The 18,491-nt window shown below is 40.9% G+C and overlaps 2 protein-coding genes across 6 annotated transcripts; one reads left to right on the top strand and one right to left on the bottom strand.

The window, feature by feature from the left end:
* Positions 1-6,321: 6,321 nt before the first annotated feature.
* Positions 6,322-7,354, bottom strand: mis12 (MIS12 kinetochore complex component). The gene is made up of 2 exons (XM_068319811.1): positions 6,936-7,354; positions 6,322-6,780 (listed from the first exon to the last, which is right to left on the bottom strand). The coding sequence occupies exons 1-2, from the start codon at positions 7,332-7,334 to the stop codon at positions 6,514-6,516; spliced, it is 666 nt and encodes a 221-aa protein (XP_068175912.1). The 5' UTR covers positions 7,335-7,354; the 3' UTR covers positions 6,322-6,513.
* A 1,607-nt stretch (positions 7,355-8,961) lies between these two features.
* On the top strand, positions 8,962-18,018 carry ppm1g (protein phosphatase, Mg2+/Mn2+ dependent, 1G). Of its 5 annotated transcripts, none has more exons than XM_068320823.1 (14): positions 8,962-9,106; positions 9,394-9,530; positions 10,221-10,290; positions 10,453-10,538; positions 12,087-12,216; positions 12,464-12,575; positions 13,036-13,223; positions 13,450-13,631; positions 13,725-13,856; positions 14,340-14,442; positions 14,917-15,048; positions 15,147-15,276; positions 15,582-15,681; positions 16,055-18,018. In XM_068320823.1, exons 2-14 carry the CDS (start codon positions 9,420-9,422, stop codon positions 16,253-16,255), a joined length of 1,677 nt encoding a protein of 558 aa, XP_068176924.1. In that variant the 5' UTR covers positions 8,962-9,106; positions 9,394-9,419; the 3' UTR covers positions 16,256-18,018. The 5 variants fall into 5 exon arrangements, with proteins under 5 accessions (XP_068176924.1, XP_068176932.1, XP_068176942.1 ...); XM_068320831.1 differs by having other exon boundaries at positions 13,453-13,631; XM_068320841.1 differs by having other exon boundaries at positions 13,036-13,211.
* The last annotated feature ends 473 nt before the right edge of the window (positions 18,019-18,491 follow it).

Below are 18,491 nucleotides of genomic sequence, written 5' to 3' on the forward strand. Positions count from 1 at the left end.
AGCTTGATTGAGATTGGGATCTGTCTTGGCATCTACCAGCACCTGCATGGTGCTGGCATTATGCATTCACCAGGAAACCAAAGTGTCTGAAAGTAGAAGGCATTATTCAGATATACTGCATGTTCTAATCTCAAGGATCTGAATTATAACCCAGGTGTGAGCTCGATTGTGTATAGTAGCAGATATTTATATCGTTCTGTCCCTTTATTAAAGATTTTTCTCCATTTATGAAATAGGGCTAGCTGTTGCATCTTATATGTTATAAGTCATATGAGATTTAAATTAATTATTTTAAAATTATAAGCCCATGAAAGAATTCATTTGGTCAGAAAGTGCTTCGTCATGAGACTCAAACCAACCTGATTAGCTTTAATGCCACACATTAAACAAATAAACTTGAAGATTTCAGTAGAAAACACTTTGTCCGTTGTTAATTGTTTGCTTTTCCGCCAGTCGGTGCTTGTGATCACTTGCAGCTGTTTAATATGCGAAAGAGGTGAGGTCACTCGGATCTCCATTTAGAAGACGGGTTTGAAAAGGGAATAGAGGGTCAGCATGCTTTGTGTTGTTTTCCCTGCTGGGCAACACATGGGTTTAAAAAAGGGTCTAAGTGAATTCCAGACTCACTCTCACAGCCTGATAAAGCGACCCAGTCCGCCTCCCCGATGGTCACTCTCACCTCCTCTCTCCTCTGCACCTCCCCGTAGGACAGTCAGTCAGGGAGAGGACAGCTGGCTGGTGTGAATGTATGTCTGCCTATCCCTAGGTATCTGGATTTACGTGTCTCTCCCTCTCTTTGTGTGTGTGTGTGATCCTAAGAGGTCAGAAGTCAAGCTGTGGTTCACAGGGTGCCTCGTCATTCCCCTCCCAACAGGAAGGGAGGGCACTGTCCATATGCTGTCTTCACTCACTCTCTCACACACATGTTCACACAATACAGTTACAGATTCCATCAGGTACACACCACACATTGAAACAACACACACACTAACTCATAGACATATATATTGATGCCCTCGCAGATGCCAGAACTTCAGTATGTTACTGAACAATAGGACCCTGAGCTGTTGGAAGACGTTGGAGGGCGTATAGGACTCAAACAAAGGACTTCATTTGTTTGCAGATCCTTTCAGAAAGTATTTTGAATGTGTGCGCCTGCGTGTGTGTGTGTTAATATAAATATGAAAAGATAACTGTCTGTCACTTACAATCATTTGAAATGACTTTATAGCAGTTGTTTTAATTTCAAACAAAGCACGTAGCTGAGATCTCAGATATGCAGCTGTGATCTGAAGTTTTTCCTTTTGCTTTTCAGTGCTGCCTGTCATCTTTTCAAGAAGACTACCGACTCATGTGGCTTTCACATGTAAACAGCATCCATACTGAGTCTCAGTGCCAAAGCTGTTTAGAACGGCGGTGTGAACACTTGGAAATCTGGTGTCAAATGATGGCGCTTTTTCCTTTGATTCCCCCTCCTCTTTAATTCAAACCCTTTAAACACACTTGCTGACACATCTGTGGCTAGCACTAGCATTTCAGATGTAATTTCTTTCTGCATTTTCTCTCAGATCACATCACAGGAACCAGGTATACACACAGTATGTGCAGTCAGCAGACAGCTGCATCCAGCTGCGTCCTCACTGCACTGCATCTGACAGCATCTTTTACAGGCTTTAGAGGTATTACTGACACACAGCAGGGGGTAGAGTTAAGAATATATTGTTCCTTCACACAGGAGCAGAAGTAAAAATGACAGCTGTGTTTTCTCTCTCTCTCTCTCCCTCTCTCTCTCTCTCTCTCTCTCACACACACACACACACACACACACACACACACACACACACACACACACACACACAGATAACAGTAGTTGAAGCACATGTACAAGATGATGTACAGAATATCCAAAGTGAAAGCTAGAGCCGCTATCTGCACATTATAACCTCTCCAGAGAAGGCTGCTTCACTGTTATACATGTCAATATTCTTTATGCCCACCCCCCTCCCCAAAAAGCACTCCTTTCACAAAAATAAACACCTTGCCATAATTGTATGTTAACAATACTGTATATTAACAATATAATGTGATATATTCGGTTCCTGTGACCGAGATGCTACCCAGTCATAAAAACCACAAATATATGCTTCTGCATCCATTTAAAATCATAAAACAATAACAGAAAAGCGATGTCTTGTTACAAAACTATTTAAAATCTAGATTAATACTTGATGGTAAGTATTTTCATGTAAATGGTTTGACAGTCAACGCCTGATCCCTTAATCTGCACCCTTTTATCATTTTTACTGTTCTACAAACAAAACAAAATTCGCCTCAAGCAAAATGCAGGGACAGAATGTTCAATCTTTATGCCCGAGAAGGGAAACAAAGTCACAAACGTTCTCACACCACTCCATCTGGTCCGGTCATGTCTGTCACAACAGGCAGGAGACACACACATTGTAGTAAGTCGTGTTCAGGAGTGCACGACTGCATTCCAAGAAAGATGCTGCAAACAAATATAAATGTTGAACCTTTTGTTGTTATTGTCTTTGTTCTTTTACTTGCACTTTACGTGAGCATTTAAATCTGACATGGGGGGAAAAAATTTATAAATGAAGAGGCATATAAGAATCACAGTTCAACTTAAACTTCACAACAACTGTGAATTTAATTCTGTTTCTGATTATCTGTATATAGTTTTAGGTTTTTATTGATGAGTTTAAAAAAAAGTTTGTTATCACTTCCCTTTCTGAGCCTGGACTCCTGAGATAATGAGATGAATTAAATAAAATTTCATTAATTAAATAAATGAATTAAGGTAGTCTCTGTCAAAATACTGTAATCACAAATTGATTTGAAAGATGTGTTTTTAAATTATTTAAATTATTTGATGTGGATAAGCATCACACTGCACTGCATAAAATAAAATCCACTGAACTGGTGGAGCCTCTTTCAAGAAACTTTCTTAAAGTCCAGTGGATTGATTTAAACAACTTTGGATAATCATCGCGTGCATAAATGAGAACCTGCAGACATTTGTGTACCATGTGTCAAACTCAAGGCCCGGGGACCAAATGTGGCCCACCACATCGTTTTAGCATAAAAGCTCAGAGTGTCTAAAAACATATAGGTCAAAAGTGTGCAAAAACTACATTTCCCACAATTAAGCTCATTTTAACTTAGACAAAAAACGTTTTGAATAAAGCTATTGTTCTAACTTGTGTTTTGACAGTATTTCTCTTTATTCTCTTGAATAGTTTGATCCAGTTCATGGTTTCATACACTGACAAATTAAAAGAATTTATGTTATAACAGAGCAACAAATATATTTTTTTCTGTGTAACTGTAATGTTTGTAACTTGAATAACTAATAAATTCATAGTTATTTAACATTAAGGAGTAGTTACATTTATGTTACATTACATCAAGTTACATTCATTTACAGCCATGACTTACATCTGGTCCTTTGAGGACAGGCATTATGCTGATGTGGCCCTCGGTGAAAATGAGTATGACACCCCTGGTGTATACAGTTCGGAATACAGTTCAGTCAAATCAAAAGTAAAACTGTTCCACTTAGAATATCACATACATGTCTTTTTTTTTTCCTTTTCCATATTATGATAAACACAGAGAAATAAAAATATTAAACAAAATCTCTCCTGTGGTTCACTTTACATGATGTATTTGTTCTGCCTTCAGGTATTGGACCTTCCTTGACTGATTTAAGAGCAGACACTGCCCCCTGCTGTTAGAAACCACAAAATGCCCTGACATGTTCTGTGTCAAACACCATATGGCCTGCATGCTATACAGAAAATAGACATTAAAAACATTAAAAACAATGGTTAGACATATGCAATGATCACTTATTAGTTCTATGAAATATATCCATTATATCCAAGATAATACAACAGACTGTTGTGGTGGAACAAGTCTCCAGTGAAAAGCAAACAAACTGGACATCGTTGCAAACCAAAAGATTGATATGATTTATTTCCAAAGCAGACAGTTTTTGTCATAGCATGATAAGGCATTAATGTAACTATGTACCTATCTAGCCACCCATCTGCTATCTATTTATCTAATTTAACAGCTTGTCCTTGTAGCGATTTGGGATGACACCCACTGGGCATGAGGCAGGACACACCCTCGACAAACCTTAAGCAAGCAACCATCCATTTCAAAAGGTGAGAAATTTCTTCATGGAGTTGATCGTTCTGATATTTGTGATGACGAATATAAGTCAAAAATTGCTAAGTAGTAATGATATTTTATATTGTGCTTCAGGTTAAACCTTTCAAGAACTTCATGTCTTTACCAACAAAAATTCACTATCATATTAAGTTGGGGTTGTTGTTTTTTTAAATTTCAGAGCATGAACCAGTAATTACAGAAATGTTATTTCATATTTGGCCTCACATTTGCAAAGTAGGTAGATTTATAATTCATAATCTTTACCAATTTTCAGGCTTTTAAAGTGAAGTCATCAAGAATAAAATCAAAGAAAGCTGTTGGCTTGGGGTCTGAAATACAAAAACCGTAAATGGACAATATAGTTCAACAGGCTTTCTAGCTTAATTTTTCCTGTTACATGCATTTGAGATGTATTTGTGTTCTCTGAAATGTTACATATTACACACAACCAGCTGTTTATTGGTATACCTTACTAAAACTATTATTCGAGCAACCTTGCAATATACACAGTCCTCTGTTTCTGCTTCATACGGATGTCTCCACTTTTTTAAGTGAGGCTGTGGGCTGAATAACGTATGATGTACATGTCCTGCACCGCTCTAACATACTTCTCTACCACTCCAGACTTCCTCATACAATACCACAGTTCTTCTCTGTGCACCCTGTTATAAACTCTCCGGATTTAAAAAAAAAATTTTTTTTAATATACTGGTTTGATCCCCGAAGGGAAATTAACAACGCACACTCTAGCTAATGATTCAAACGCATGCATACATATATATTAGTGAGTACAGGCCCCTGTATCACACACACACACACACACACACAAGGGGGCCTGTAGGCATGCAGGGGAGGTAGAGTGGCAGGCAGCTCCTTCTTGGTGCGCCTCAAATGAGGAATTTGTAAAGGGGACGGCACCTTGCTCAAGGGTGCCTCGGCAGTGCTCCGGAGGTGAGCTGACACCTCCTACTGTCAGCTCACCTCCGGGTATTTTTTTTGGGGGGGGCGGGAATTGAACCGCCGATCTTAAATCATAGGACGATCCGCTCTACCGCCCGCCCCGATGTATTGTGTGGCTCATCAGCTTTATTCCTCTGTAGTTGCCACAACTCTGCACATCTCCCTTGTTCTTAAAAATGGGCACCAGCACACTTCTCCTCCATTCCTCAGGCATCTTCTCACTATCTAAGATCCTGTTGAACAACCCAGTCAGAAACTCTACTGCCACCTCTCCTAGACACTTCCAAACCTCTACAGGTATATCATCAGGACCGACTGCCTTTCCACTCTTCATCCTCTTCAATGCCCTCCTCACTTCATCCTGACTAATCTTTTCTACATCCTGGTCCACAACAGTCACCTCTTCTAGTCTTTCTTCTCTCTCATTTTCCACGTTCATCAACTCTTCAAAGTACTCTTCCCATTATCCCATCACTCTACTGGCCCCCGTCAATAGACTTCCATCCCTATCCTTAATCACCCTAACCTGCTGCACGTCCTTCCCATCTCTATCTCTCTGTCTTGCTAACCTGTATAGATCAGTCTCTCCCTCCTTACTGTCCAACCTAGCATACAAGTCATCATAAGCCCCTTGTTTGGCCTTTGCTACCTCTACCTTCACCTTACGCTGCATCTCCCTGTACTCCTGTCTACTCTCCTCAGTCCTCTCAGTGTCCCACTTCTTCTTAGCTAACCTCTTTCTCTCTATACACTCCTGTACCTCCTCATTCCACCACCAAGTCTCCTTATCTACTTTCCTTCCAGATGACACACCAAGTACTCTCCTACCTGTCTCCCTGATCACAGTAGCTGTGGTTACTGGATCCTGTTAAATCCAGTAATACATTGTCAGGACAAGAAGGAAATTAGAAGGAAATAAAGTTTTGATGGTAGAAGACAATTTATGATGGAACCATCTGGATAAAAACACATTAGTTGAAATGGCAATGTTTACTTTCCTCCAATTTTTTCTTGAAAGGTATAGTTGACCTACGTGATAACACTGCTGTCTCAAAACAATCAAATGATTTAGAATTCATTCATAATAGATATTAATAAATGCATAAGAAAACAAGTTTTAAACTTGGATAAAAAATATTTTTATTAATTTTTTTAATGTGGGAAAGGGAAAGAGCAATGCATGTATTTTTTCAGTATTAACATACGTGGTAGAATTATCTAAGTGGTGATTGATTATTTAAAACAATCGAACAACAAACTCCTGAACATTCAGTGACTGCTTGGTGTCCACCTTGATGCTGCTGACATCCTCTGCGTGTCGTTTCTGTCTTTGTAACACTAGAACACTGAGTCCACTCAATGTGCTTTGATGCAGATCTCCTGGATAGCCTCTTGTAGTTTCTTTACAGACTCCATCACCAGCTGGAAACTCTCATGGAAGGACTCGTTCCCTTCCTTCGCCCAGGCCCCCTGGACCTCCTTGACCCAGGTCAGGATCCCATCCATCTGCTCCTGCACCTCCCTTTGCTCTTCCAGCTCAGCCAACAGGGCCTGTCTGGCGTAGACCTCTGCTTCGTAGGCTGTCTGGAGGTCAGCAAGGGAGGACTCCAGCCTCAGCACCTCCTATTGAAGGGATAGCTTTTAATTACAAGATTTATTAAAAATGAGTACAAGTAGAACCAAGGCAGTCACAGACTACAACATCCCGCGACACCCCTGAGCTCAAAATGTTAAGCGGGGTGTGATCACGTGCTGTTGGACAGATCCCCCCCACCCACCTGCATGTCCTGGGGGTCCCGGGGGCTGTTCCTGTGTGTCCTGTCCTCGGGCAGCAGGACGTTTGGAGGCACAGAGAAGCAGCGGTTCACCAGCAGCGCCTCCATTCGCGACGAGAGCTGCTTGAACCGTCCTTCAAGGAGCCGCTGCAGCTTCCGGCTGCAGCCCCTGGCCTCGGCCCGGAGCGGCTCGTCCGCCCCGCCGGCCCCGCCGCGGCTCAGCTGCCTCACACACACCTTCTCCACGACGGGTAACATATCCTGCAGGCAGTCCTGGAAGGCGCTATAAACCCGCAACAAACACGTCTGCGGCGTGAAGCCAAAAAACTGTGTCTCGTAGAGTTTTAACGTTGAGGGGGGACATCTGTCCGTCTCAGCGCGGACCCCCCCGGAGACAGCCATGTCTGTGTCTGCCCGGGCTTCCCGCGCCACCTTGAACGGATGACGTGTGACGTTGTTCTTCTTCTGGTGACGTATTGGCTGCTGGTGAACAACGATAAGTGCGCGTTACCGCCATCAAGTGGTGTGATGTGTAACTGCTGGTCTTGACGGTAAAACGATGCAGTGGGTATTGTAACCTCCATCCATCTTCCACCGCTCATCCGGGGTCGGGTCGCGGGGGCAGCAGCTTCAACGGGGAGCCCATCTAACCTTTTAACATTCATTAAACTAAAAGAACCCCAAAACAAAACAGAAAAAAAAAAATCCGTTCTCCACAATCATCTCTTCTACAATCATGTCTTTTACTTTTTTCCTTATTTTTTTCAATTTATAAAACTCTCGGTCTGTAAAACCTGGTTCACCACTTATTGTTTTACTTTTCATATAAAAGCTGACGCTATCCAGAAACATATTGAGGTCAGGAAAAGATTTTTTTTACTTTTGTCCTCGAACCTTTTGGTGTCTTGAAGGAATTTTTTAAACTTTTGCGAATCATATTTTTCTGTTACGACCTCTTTCAGACTGTTGTCATTTTCGTTGTCAGAGCTACTTGTATCAGGAGGTGTCTCAGGTGGAGTTTTTTTTTAGCAATTTTCTGCGCTTGATTCATTCTTGTGTTAGTGTTTTTGCTTTTAAGAACTATCTTTAATAATTCCTTGTCTATCACAATATCCTCCTCCTCCTCGTCCTTCTCCAGGAGAGACTCTACCACCCCGGCAGCTGTCTCTCTGGCTCCTTCGGCCTTCATCAAATCACTCTGTCCTGCGTTTATTCTGCGGCACCTGGTTGGCGGCCGGCGACTGTTTCACCATCCTGGTGGCTGTTTCTCCGGCCCCCTCAGACTCCGTCTTATTCTATGGCTCTGGGTTGATGGCCGTCGACTGTTTAACCTTTGCGCTGTCACCTGTGACCTCTGGGTTGATGCCCGGTGATTCCGCATGGGGTGGAGTTGGAAACTCACAAGGCTGATTGTGAAATCAGGACTGCAGTACTGGAAGACACCAGAGGGATTGTGGCCCCCAGTTATTTAACTTTTGCGTTGTCACCTCTATCCTTTGTGTTATTCTGCAGTTCCGGGTTGGCAGTCGGCGACCCAGCGGGTAAAGGAGTCAGAAACCCACAAGTCCTCGGCCCCGGACCCCAGGCCGCAGTGCCAAAAGCCACGTATTTTGACATCAATATTGCTAAACGATTGCTAATGGAGCACTTAGTGGAAATCTGAAAAAAATTACATCATGGTCTTAGAACCCTAGTTGCATTTCTGCAATACTTAACTAAAACGCTGTCATCTTATCGTTTCACAATGATGTATAACAACCACAACAGCAGAATAACAGCAAGCCAGCTGTATGTCGTTTCCACGCACAACCATTTCTTTTGTTGTTTTTATTTGATTTGTTTTGTAGTTTGACGGATATTAAATAACAAGAGCCTTGTTTTAGTTTTATTTGTGAACATTACAATTTTAATTACAGGCCTAGGAGTCCAATACTGTATATCCATAATTTACAGGCAAAAAAAAAAAAAAAAAGATGACGTAACGTGTGACGTAGTGTGGGACACGCCCCCGGGTCGAAGGAAAGGGACATGCGCGCGGGCTGACTTCCTCACCCGCTCAGCTCCCTCTCGGTCTGGCTGTTGATAGCGGCTTCTTCCTCCACACGTGTAGTCTTTCCTATGTGAATCTCTCTTTTGGGGCCACTTTCTCAGCTCGTCTCGCTCTATCGGAACAGGTAAATCAACCGTAGATGTCGGGATGTTTATTTCACCACTGCGCAGCCCGCTTGCTCGCTAGGGGCAGAGGTTATGGCGGAAAGTTTAGCCGGGTTCGCCTGTTAGCATGGGGATGTTAGCTAGCTGATGCGTCTACTTTTTTGTTGTGTTGTTGCTAACGCTAGCTTGCTAGCAACAGCTTTTAGCTGGTAACTGCCGCTCAGGTGTGTTGAACGCAACAGATTTTGCACGTGTCTACCTGTCTGAAACCGAATTACGACGTTACTACTGTGTCTCTTCTGTCCAGGTGTAAAGCCATAGGAACCGACGACTATGGGGGTTTATCTGTCACAACCTAATGTAACCAAGTCCTCATCTGATGGCGGCAACAGCAGCATGAGCTACGGCTTCTCTGCTATGCAGGGTTGGCGTGTCTCCATGGAGGTGAGGCAGAAACTGATTGAAAGGGTGAAAGGCATGCATGTTGCCGCTCTCTTCCTGCACAGCGAATAGAGAGTGTATTGTCTCTGTATGTGGGTTGTTTTTTGTTGTAAAGAGCGATGTCTTTGTAGGGTACAGACAAGGTTCATCACATTGTCGATCTTGCCTCTCCGTAGTCATCAGCTACAGTGAAGGGTGGAATCTGGCATTCGTTTGTCGGGTGTTAATGCTTAGAGTCGGTCTCCCACTGATTCAAGACCATCCACTTGGGCTCTGCAGCTTCTACTGAATGTGATTGCATGTGAAGGCTTCAGTTCACTGACATTTCTTAGTTTCTTCAAGTCACTTATGATGACACGAGAAACATTGCCTGATTGTGGGTCAGGAAACTATTAATAAATTAAGAGGATGGATTCTTGCATGTAAATATTTCAGGTTAAAGACACAGACAAACATGGGCTGTGACACAATTCTCATTAAAACACAAAATCGCTTCCACAAAATGAAAGCTGTCAGGACAGTGTGTGAAGACGGTGTGTTCTTTGGTTTAATGTCTTTTATTTTTTACTGTGTCTCAACTGTCCTAAATCTGCAGGTTGTATTTTGCTGCAGAAGAGAAATTTTGATTGCTCTGATTTCAAACTGTCATGCTGTTTATACAACAATGTGCATTTTGTGTTTGTTCTGTGACAGGATGCTCACAATTGTATTTTAGAGTTTGATCATGAGACAGCCATGTTTGCTGTATATGATGGACATGGAGGTAAGACATATTTTTCTTGTTGCTGCGTAGATTGTGCCATTCATGGTATTCAAATGCCAACTTCATAGATATATTTTGTGATTTTCCGGAGAATGTCTTTATCTTTATAATGGCATTGTACACATACCGATACAGAAAACTGTGTCTGCTGTTCCCATTTAGGTGAAGAGGTTGCTCTATATTGTTCAAAGTATCTTCCTGACATTATCAAGGAGCAGAAAACTTACAAAGATGGAAAACTGCAAAAGGTGAGAAACCATGAAAGTCCTATTCTGTAGTATAGTATGTAGTATGAGCAGAGATCTCTGAGATAAGAGTGTACAGTACTACTAAACAAGTTTGATTGGTTACTGAAATATGCCAGAGCCTCAGGCCAGGCTTGTCGTGGAGAATTTAAATTATTCTTTGCTTTTTAAAAAAGGTTTCATTTCAATCCAAACACATAGAAATCTTGAAAAAAAAACCCAACCACACCTGAAAACACTGTAGTATGCATACCAGTTTTAAAGTCAGTGCCACAGAAGGAGATCACAGTTGTGATGCAGCAAATCTACATATTAGGTGTGTAAATAATTTTTACAGTGCAGCACCCGTACAAACCTGGACAGTCAGCTTAGACTGGACCCAAACAAGTTTTAAACATTTTTCTCATCATAGTAAATTATGTAGAGTATCTAACTTTTGTCTGGGGGATCTTGTGTTTAGAGGTTCAGATTGGAAGGCAATTATACTTTCACACTCTTTCTCGAACAACAGTCTCTCACAACAATGGACACTCCCGTATGCAAAGTCTTTGAGTCTCAGTTAAATAATGTCTTCAGAACAATATCATTAGTTACAGAGGGGTGGTAAACTATAATATTTGGCATGAAAATATCCATGCATTGATTTGATTGTGTAAAAAATCATTATTTGGTGTCCAATAAATAGGTAGACTGTTTAATATTTGTCACATAGTTTAGATATTACCTTGATTTTAGTTGTGCTTCAGGTTGCACATTTGATTAATGGTACATTTTTATTTTCTTATTCACCAAATCACAGTTTCATCTGTCTGGTTCACAGGAGGAGTGTTTCCTTTCTCATAACCAAAATGGGTCAAAGAATGTCACCTTGTGCTTTGAGTTGGTGCAGTAGAGTCAGTGCCTTTGGGCAATGCTGGCGTCCCTCCCCTTGGTGGAAGAGGAGCTATTGGCACCCCAACCATGGGTACCATTGTTGCTTGGGTTGTGGCACGTGATGTACCAGTACATTTAGAAAAATACACGTGTTTTGGCCTTAATTTGCATTTGGGAGTTGATGTTTATCCATGTTTGGGAGAATTGCTGCTCCTCCAGATAAATTAAAAAAATTTTAAATTTCATATACTGTAATAATCCCCGAAGGGAAATTAAGAATGCACTCTCTAGTAAGTTAGTCAATCAATCACACGCATTCATGCTAGTGTGTACAGGCCCCTGTAATCCACACAACCACACACAAGGGGGCCTTTAAGCATGCAATGGGAGGTGGAGTAGCAGGCAGCCCTTTTGTGGAGTGCCCAAATGAGCAGCTTGTGAGGGGGGACGGCGCCTTGCTCAAGGGCGCCTCGCTCAAGGGCGCCTCGGCAGTGCTACGTAGTTGAGCTGACACCTCCCACTGTTAGCACACTCGGGGTGTTTTTGGGTGGAAGCGGGAAGCGAACCGCCGATTTTGTAAAACTGGACGACCCACTCTACCACCCGGTCTATCACTGAGCCACCGCCGCCCCTAATGGTGGTGTAAACAATGCAGTGACGCATGCATGTTGTTTCCAGGCTCTCGAGGATGCATTCTTGGCTATTGACAGCAGAATGACCACAGAGGAAGTCATCAAAGAGTTAATCCAGATTGCTGGACGGCCCACTGAGGAGCCACCATCTGAAAAAGTGGCAGAGGAGGATGATTGTGAGTTCACCCTAGAAATGAGATGTCTGTCAGTGTTTGGTGTTGACATAAGTTTGAAAGAAAATACAACAAAATCAATTTAATTCAATACTCTGTTTAATGAAATAAACAAGGAGAAAGATGATTGTGACCATAACAGTTATAGAATCACGAAAACCTATGTAATGATAACAGTGCTTTTATGTAGTTTATGCGGGTGTTTTGTTGGTGTTATTAAATCTGAATGATTTCATGTTTTTGTCCTCAGTGGAAACAGAGGAGGCGGCTCTGCTCCATGAGGAAGCCACAATGACCATTGAGGAGCTGCTGGTACGCTATGGCCAGAACCGCAACGCTGTTAAGCATGCAGCGGCCATCAGGTAGGATGTATTTTTAGCTACAAAGACTCAGATGAATTCTGACTTAATTTTTCAGGAAGTGTTTTTTAAGGAAACAATACATAAACGTTGATGACTTTATGTAAAGTAACTTGAGTCATTACTGATGTTTTAAACAATCCTAATCTTCTGGTAATTGCTTCCCAGGAGTGATAATCTACCATCACCACATTAAATTATTTATCTTGCTCTGATATTTCAACAGAAATCATATCACGCCAAATAACAATTTACCTTACATGGCACTTTTTATGAAACATAGTTAAAACAATTCAAGCTGTACAGGTCTGTAGAAGATTATATGTTATATGAATTTCAGTATGGTGGATTTGAGCAGTAGATCGCAATAAGAACTAAAAGCTTTACATTATTTTTACGTGATGATAATGAAACGATGTCGTGGCTGACTCTCCTTTATTTCCTCTTGGCATTTTATTCTCAGTGCGGCTGCTAAAAAGGCAGCCGACTCTCAGCCTGAAGCTTCAGAAGACAATGGGGAAGGTGAGGGAGGACAGAAGAAAGATGGAGTAAATGGAGACGTGAAGGAAGGCGAAGGAGCAGAATGTGCTTCTAAGCTGAGATCCTGTAGAAGGACAGGAGGAGAAGGCAGTGGTTCAGGTACGGCGACAGGTATAACTACTCATCATAATCTTCTGTCTTAGCAGCTTTTAGGAGCATAACTGCCACCAGCTCAACCCTACGTCATCATGGCCTTAATAAGAACAATAAAGTCTTGTTGGCAAAAGTGTCTTCACTCAAAGCAATTTTTTTGAACACAAATATTTTCTTTCTTTTTTTTAATCTCCTCTCCATATATTTTTGCCCTCTGTTCTTCTTTCCCTGGTTTCCTCTACAGCAGCAGGGTGTGGGGGGTCAGGAAGCGCCAACGGAGAAGAAAAAGCTGGTAAGGTGGAAGGTGATGCAGGTCCCTCCTGCTCCTCTTTGTCATCCAAAGTTCCAGGAGATTCCAAATCCAGGTTCTTTGAAGATAGTGATGAGTCTGAGGAAGGAGAAGAGGAGGAAGGCAGTGACGAAGAGGTTAAAGATTCAAATAAACCACCCACGTTGTTTGTGAAAGCCTACACACTTCAACGACTCTGAAAAACATTCTAAATGTTAATTTTTGTTTAGGATGGCAGTGAAGAGGAAGAAGGCGACAGCAGTGATTTGGAAGAAGAGGAGGATACAGAAGAGGGAGAGGATGACTCCGAGGAAGAGGATGAGGAGGAAATGTGTCTGCCTGGAATGGATGGCAAGGAAGAGGTGTGTAAAATAAGGGAGAGAGATGGGTCTGGTAGAAACTAATCTAATACACGAGACACAGAACGGGCAGATTATTATCTGATTTTTGAAATATGGTCTATCCAGATTTATTGAGGTCAAGTTCAGCACTCTGGTGGATTTGTTGTCATAGTTTTAGCTGATATGAGAAATGGACATTGATCCCAGTTATTTACTACACACACGGTTGCCTTTGTAAAAGACAATCCATCGATAAAATGAGGTAGACAGTGAATAAGGACCCCCCCCCCCACACCCTGCTAAATGAGATCTTGCTCCACATATATCCAACATCTTGTGACTTTCATTAACAAAAGAAGACGGTCAGAAAATTGCCATGAAGTTGACTAACAGCCTGTAGTTGGACATCTGAAGTTAAATCTGAAGAAGGCTATTATTTATGTCATGAAAAGAAATTAATTGAAACTCTTCTGTTTGTCTTTTATGAAATGCTCATGTGTTCAGCCTGGTTCGGACAGCGGAACCACAGCTGTTGTGGCTCTGATCCGAGGAAAACAGCTAATCGTAGCCAATGCTGGAGACTCTCGCTGTGTGGTGTCTGAGAGAGGTAGGTCCAACAATTTGATAACCTACTTACCTTGTAAATATGTTCTCATAATTGCTTGTTTTTGTACCTGTATTTTGTTTTTGTTTGAATTTTTCTTGTTTTGTATTTATAGTTACTTTATACTTTTTAACCTTTTGCACAGAGTTGTCGAAGAACTTCGTTGTACTCTTGTGTGTAATGGCATTAAAGGCATTCTATTATTGTCGGTGAGAGGCAGAGTTGTCATCAGGGAGATGGGCGCCGCTACCACTATCTATGCTTTATTATTGATGATAAGCAGAAAAAGTACCCAAGAGGGTACGAAACGTGACGCGCTAAGACGGTCCCAGAGACAACAACAAATAAGGAACACGAGGGGGAAATGAATGCGGGGGATACGTGAATTACGGAAATGATTAGCTCCGATCTTTCAGTGAAAGCTGCTACGCTGATGTTGAAGATAGAATTAAGCTCTCTGTTCCCCATTTGATGTAGGCAAAGCTGTCGACATGTCATACGACCATAAACCAGAAGACGAGGTGGAGCTGTCTCGCATCAAAAACGCTGGAGGTAAAGTGACCATGGACGGGCGGGTCAATGGTGGACTGAACCTCTCCAGAGCTATTGGTATGGATGATCAGTACTTTTGTCCTGAACTTTTAAACCAGCTAATCCCAGTCGTAGTGGCTTTTTAACAGACTGTTAACATGAACTGTAATTCTTAGGTGACCACTTCTATAAGAGGAACAAGGCGCTTCCCCCAGAGGAGCAGATGATTACTGCAATGCCTGACGTCAAAGTTCTGACACTTAATGAGGACCACGACTTTATGGTCATCGCCTGTGATGGTATCTGGTGAGTGTTGATGGTCATTGGCCTTTTGACCATGTGTTTATTTTTTCATTCAGTTTCACAATTTTGTCTTTCCCCCTGTTTTCCATCTGCATATTAAATGAAATAAAGTTACAAACATGCCTTTCTATAATTCAAACAGAGCTGTTCAATTTTGCCGCCATAGGGACAAATGTATGTGCAGCATATGCAGCAACATTGGCAAACGGTGTGCAGCCACAAAAGGAAACCTGAAACGTGTGAAAAATTGTGGTGTTTTTAACATCTACCTGTTGATAAGCCATATTCTCAAATTTGTGTCTCTCCAGGAATGTTTTGAGCAGTCAGGAGGTTGTGGACTTCGTCAGCGAGAGGATCAAACCAGACCAGAGTGGAAATATCAGATCCCTCTCATCCATAGTGGACGAGGTCAGAGAGCTGTTGCTACTCGCTGATGTTGTATATACGTAGATAAGTGCATGAGTATATAAGTGAAATGCTCTGTTCTTGCAACCTAATTGAGCTGTGAGTTATCTCAAATACAAGCACGCATTGAAACAAATGTACTGACGTGTCTGAACTACGAGTAGGCCTATTATTTAATTAATATTGAGAATGAAATAAGTTCGATATTAACCTGACCAAAACAAATGATAGCTTTCAGCCATTTGATTAACATATTTAAATTAGGTCACTTTAATCTTCTGTGTTGATATAATACCATGTAGCTGGTATAGCCTCAGGCTCGCAGGCATTGTAAGTAAAACAAGAAGTAATAAAAACCCTTTGTGTTCTCTAACAGCTGCTTGACCACTGTTTGGCCCCGGACACATCTGGCGACGGGACAGGATGTGACAACATGACCTGTGTCATCATCACTCTCCGGCCACACCCTTCCCTTGCTCATTCAGATGGCGTCATGAAAAGGAAACACCAGGAAGAGGCAGAAGGGACAGAGCTGGAGAAAAATGGAAATCATAGCAAAAAAGCTAAAACTGACTAAAAGCGTCGTGAAACTGTCCCAGGATGCCCCACCAGAGACGCATTCTGCTCCAAATTAAGTCCTGACCTCACAAACATGATTTCACCTTAAAACAGAAGTAACAGATGCTATATGGATGCTCAGAAATCAGCTGAACTAAGACCGTCATTATAGTTTGTGTCCTTTTGTTTTATGTGGCTTTTCACACCCCGACCAGTTGGGGTTGTTTTTTTTTTAATTCACTTTTGTCGGAAAGAAACTGGACACATTTTCACTTCTTAATTCAGAGAGACTCGCCACTCACTGCCATGCTGGATAGCGTATCATTTTCATTTATGTGTCACTAGAAGGGAAGATGCAGGATGAACCAGAAAACAGAGTAGTGTGTATTTGTATTAATGAAATGTTTCACACAATTCTCTTCACCCTGTTCATGTAGAAAAGGTTTTCTTAGCAACGCTGTCACTTTGGGTTCAGTGGAGGTTTGCAGATTGGTCTGATTATTGTTCACATCTTACAGTGTGACATGCATAATCATGATAGTTGCATTTAACGTGCACATCAATATTCCGTCATGAAAATGCAAAATGCACTCTGTTTTACCTAAGTTGTGTTAATATAGTTGTGTCATCCAAGTCCTATTTTTAAAAAATTTAAAAAATTCGACCAAAAGGTATTTCGCATCATCAAATAAAGTAACCGAAAGAAAGTTCCAAAACGGCTGCTGATAACGTGACATTTCATAACAAAATCTGATGGAATGAGAGGGTGTCATTACCTTTCTATTCCCAGTTTAAACATCAAGCTGCGTCAAGAAGTTGTGCACTTATCTCCTGTTGTACTAAATGATCTGTGATCCTCTGTTGTTTCTATCCTACCTGAGCATTGTTGGTCACAGTCTGGGTGACTGTGGAGGAATTGAAGGATTTATGGTGTCGTTCCACTTGCCATTTGTTGTGTGTTCTTATTAGCACCCATTCAAAAGAATTTTTTTTTTCTTTTCATTTTTAGTCTTGTTTGTCACATAACAGGCCAAACATCTTCAATACGTTATATGCCTTTTTTTTCCCATTCCTGTTTTATTTTATCAAAATCTGTATATTTCCAGATGGAGAGAAGATGCTAGCGTTGGAAGATAGTCTTCATTTCCTTTGATGGTGAAGTCATGATTTTTTTTTTCAAACCAGTATTCTTGAAGTCAAACCTTTTATGGTATATTATTTCAATATGATTGAATAATCAAGGTTTAGATCATTTTAATAATAGTTATTAAAGATAATGACTAGACTTAGAATCAGTCTCCAGTACTCGGCTATCCTCTTTTCCACATTCTCTTCCTGTAACACTTCTTTTAAGATTGTCTAGGACATGTTCTAAGTAAACATATTCCCACTTGAATGTTTTATGTTTCCTAACATTTTTGTTAATCCTTTTTTTTTTCTGAGCACAGTCTGAGAATATCAAGGAGTTGGAATACTGAGATAATGCACAAGGTTATTTTTGAGTGGAAATACAATTTGAAGTTGAAGGCAACAAGACAGTACAGCTGTTTGGAAAATATTTGCTGACGTCTCATTTAAACAACATTGTGACTGTAAGATTGTTTCTAGTGTTCTTTCTTGTCACCATGTCCTTTTTTCTGTACATAGCTTTTTTTCAATACTTGTAATTGAAGAAAAAGAATGCTTTTTCTCTGTAATTGTGAGTCAATGTGACATTTTTTGGTGCATACTCTTTGGACACCAGTATGTAAGTACATAAAATTACATTTTTTTAAATAACAAGGTTTTTGTGTATTTGTGTGATTCTTTAAAAGCAGCAAAAGGTGCATTTGCTTGTTTGTGGTATTAAAAGTCTTATTTTGAAATTCTGTTTATATATTTGAAGTTGGCTCACAATTCAAACTCAACATAGAATTTCTTCAGTAGTTACTGGTTGTACTTTTGTAAGTAGTTTGAATTTGTTTGACGGTGATCTACACAACATAAGATAGAAACTATATTTTTGCATCTGCATCTACATCTGCACAAGTAGATTGGAGTACTGTACCTCTTCTGCTGGCTGGACTGGTAGAAAATTAATCAGCGTAAATATTAACATCAAATTGGAACAAAGATTCAATACCAAATGAAAAAGTAGGTCCCTAAAGGTCATATTTTCTCTCACCAACATGTGGAGAATGACTTTTTTTTAAAAGAAAATGGTAAATGATCAAACATTAGTGGCATTCTTTTGGGAGATCGGTATATACTGACTA

The sequence above is a fragment of the Antennarius striatus genome, chromosome 1 (genome assembly GCF_040054535.1).
Source record: "Antennarius striatus isolate MH-2024 chromosome 1, ASM4005453v1, whole genome shotgun sequence".
Lineage (NCBI taxonomy): Eukaryota > Metazoa > Chordata > Actinopteri > Lophiiformes > Antennariidae > Antennarius > Antennarius striatus.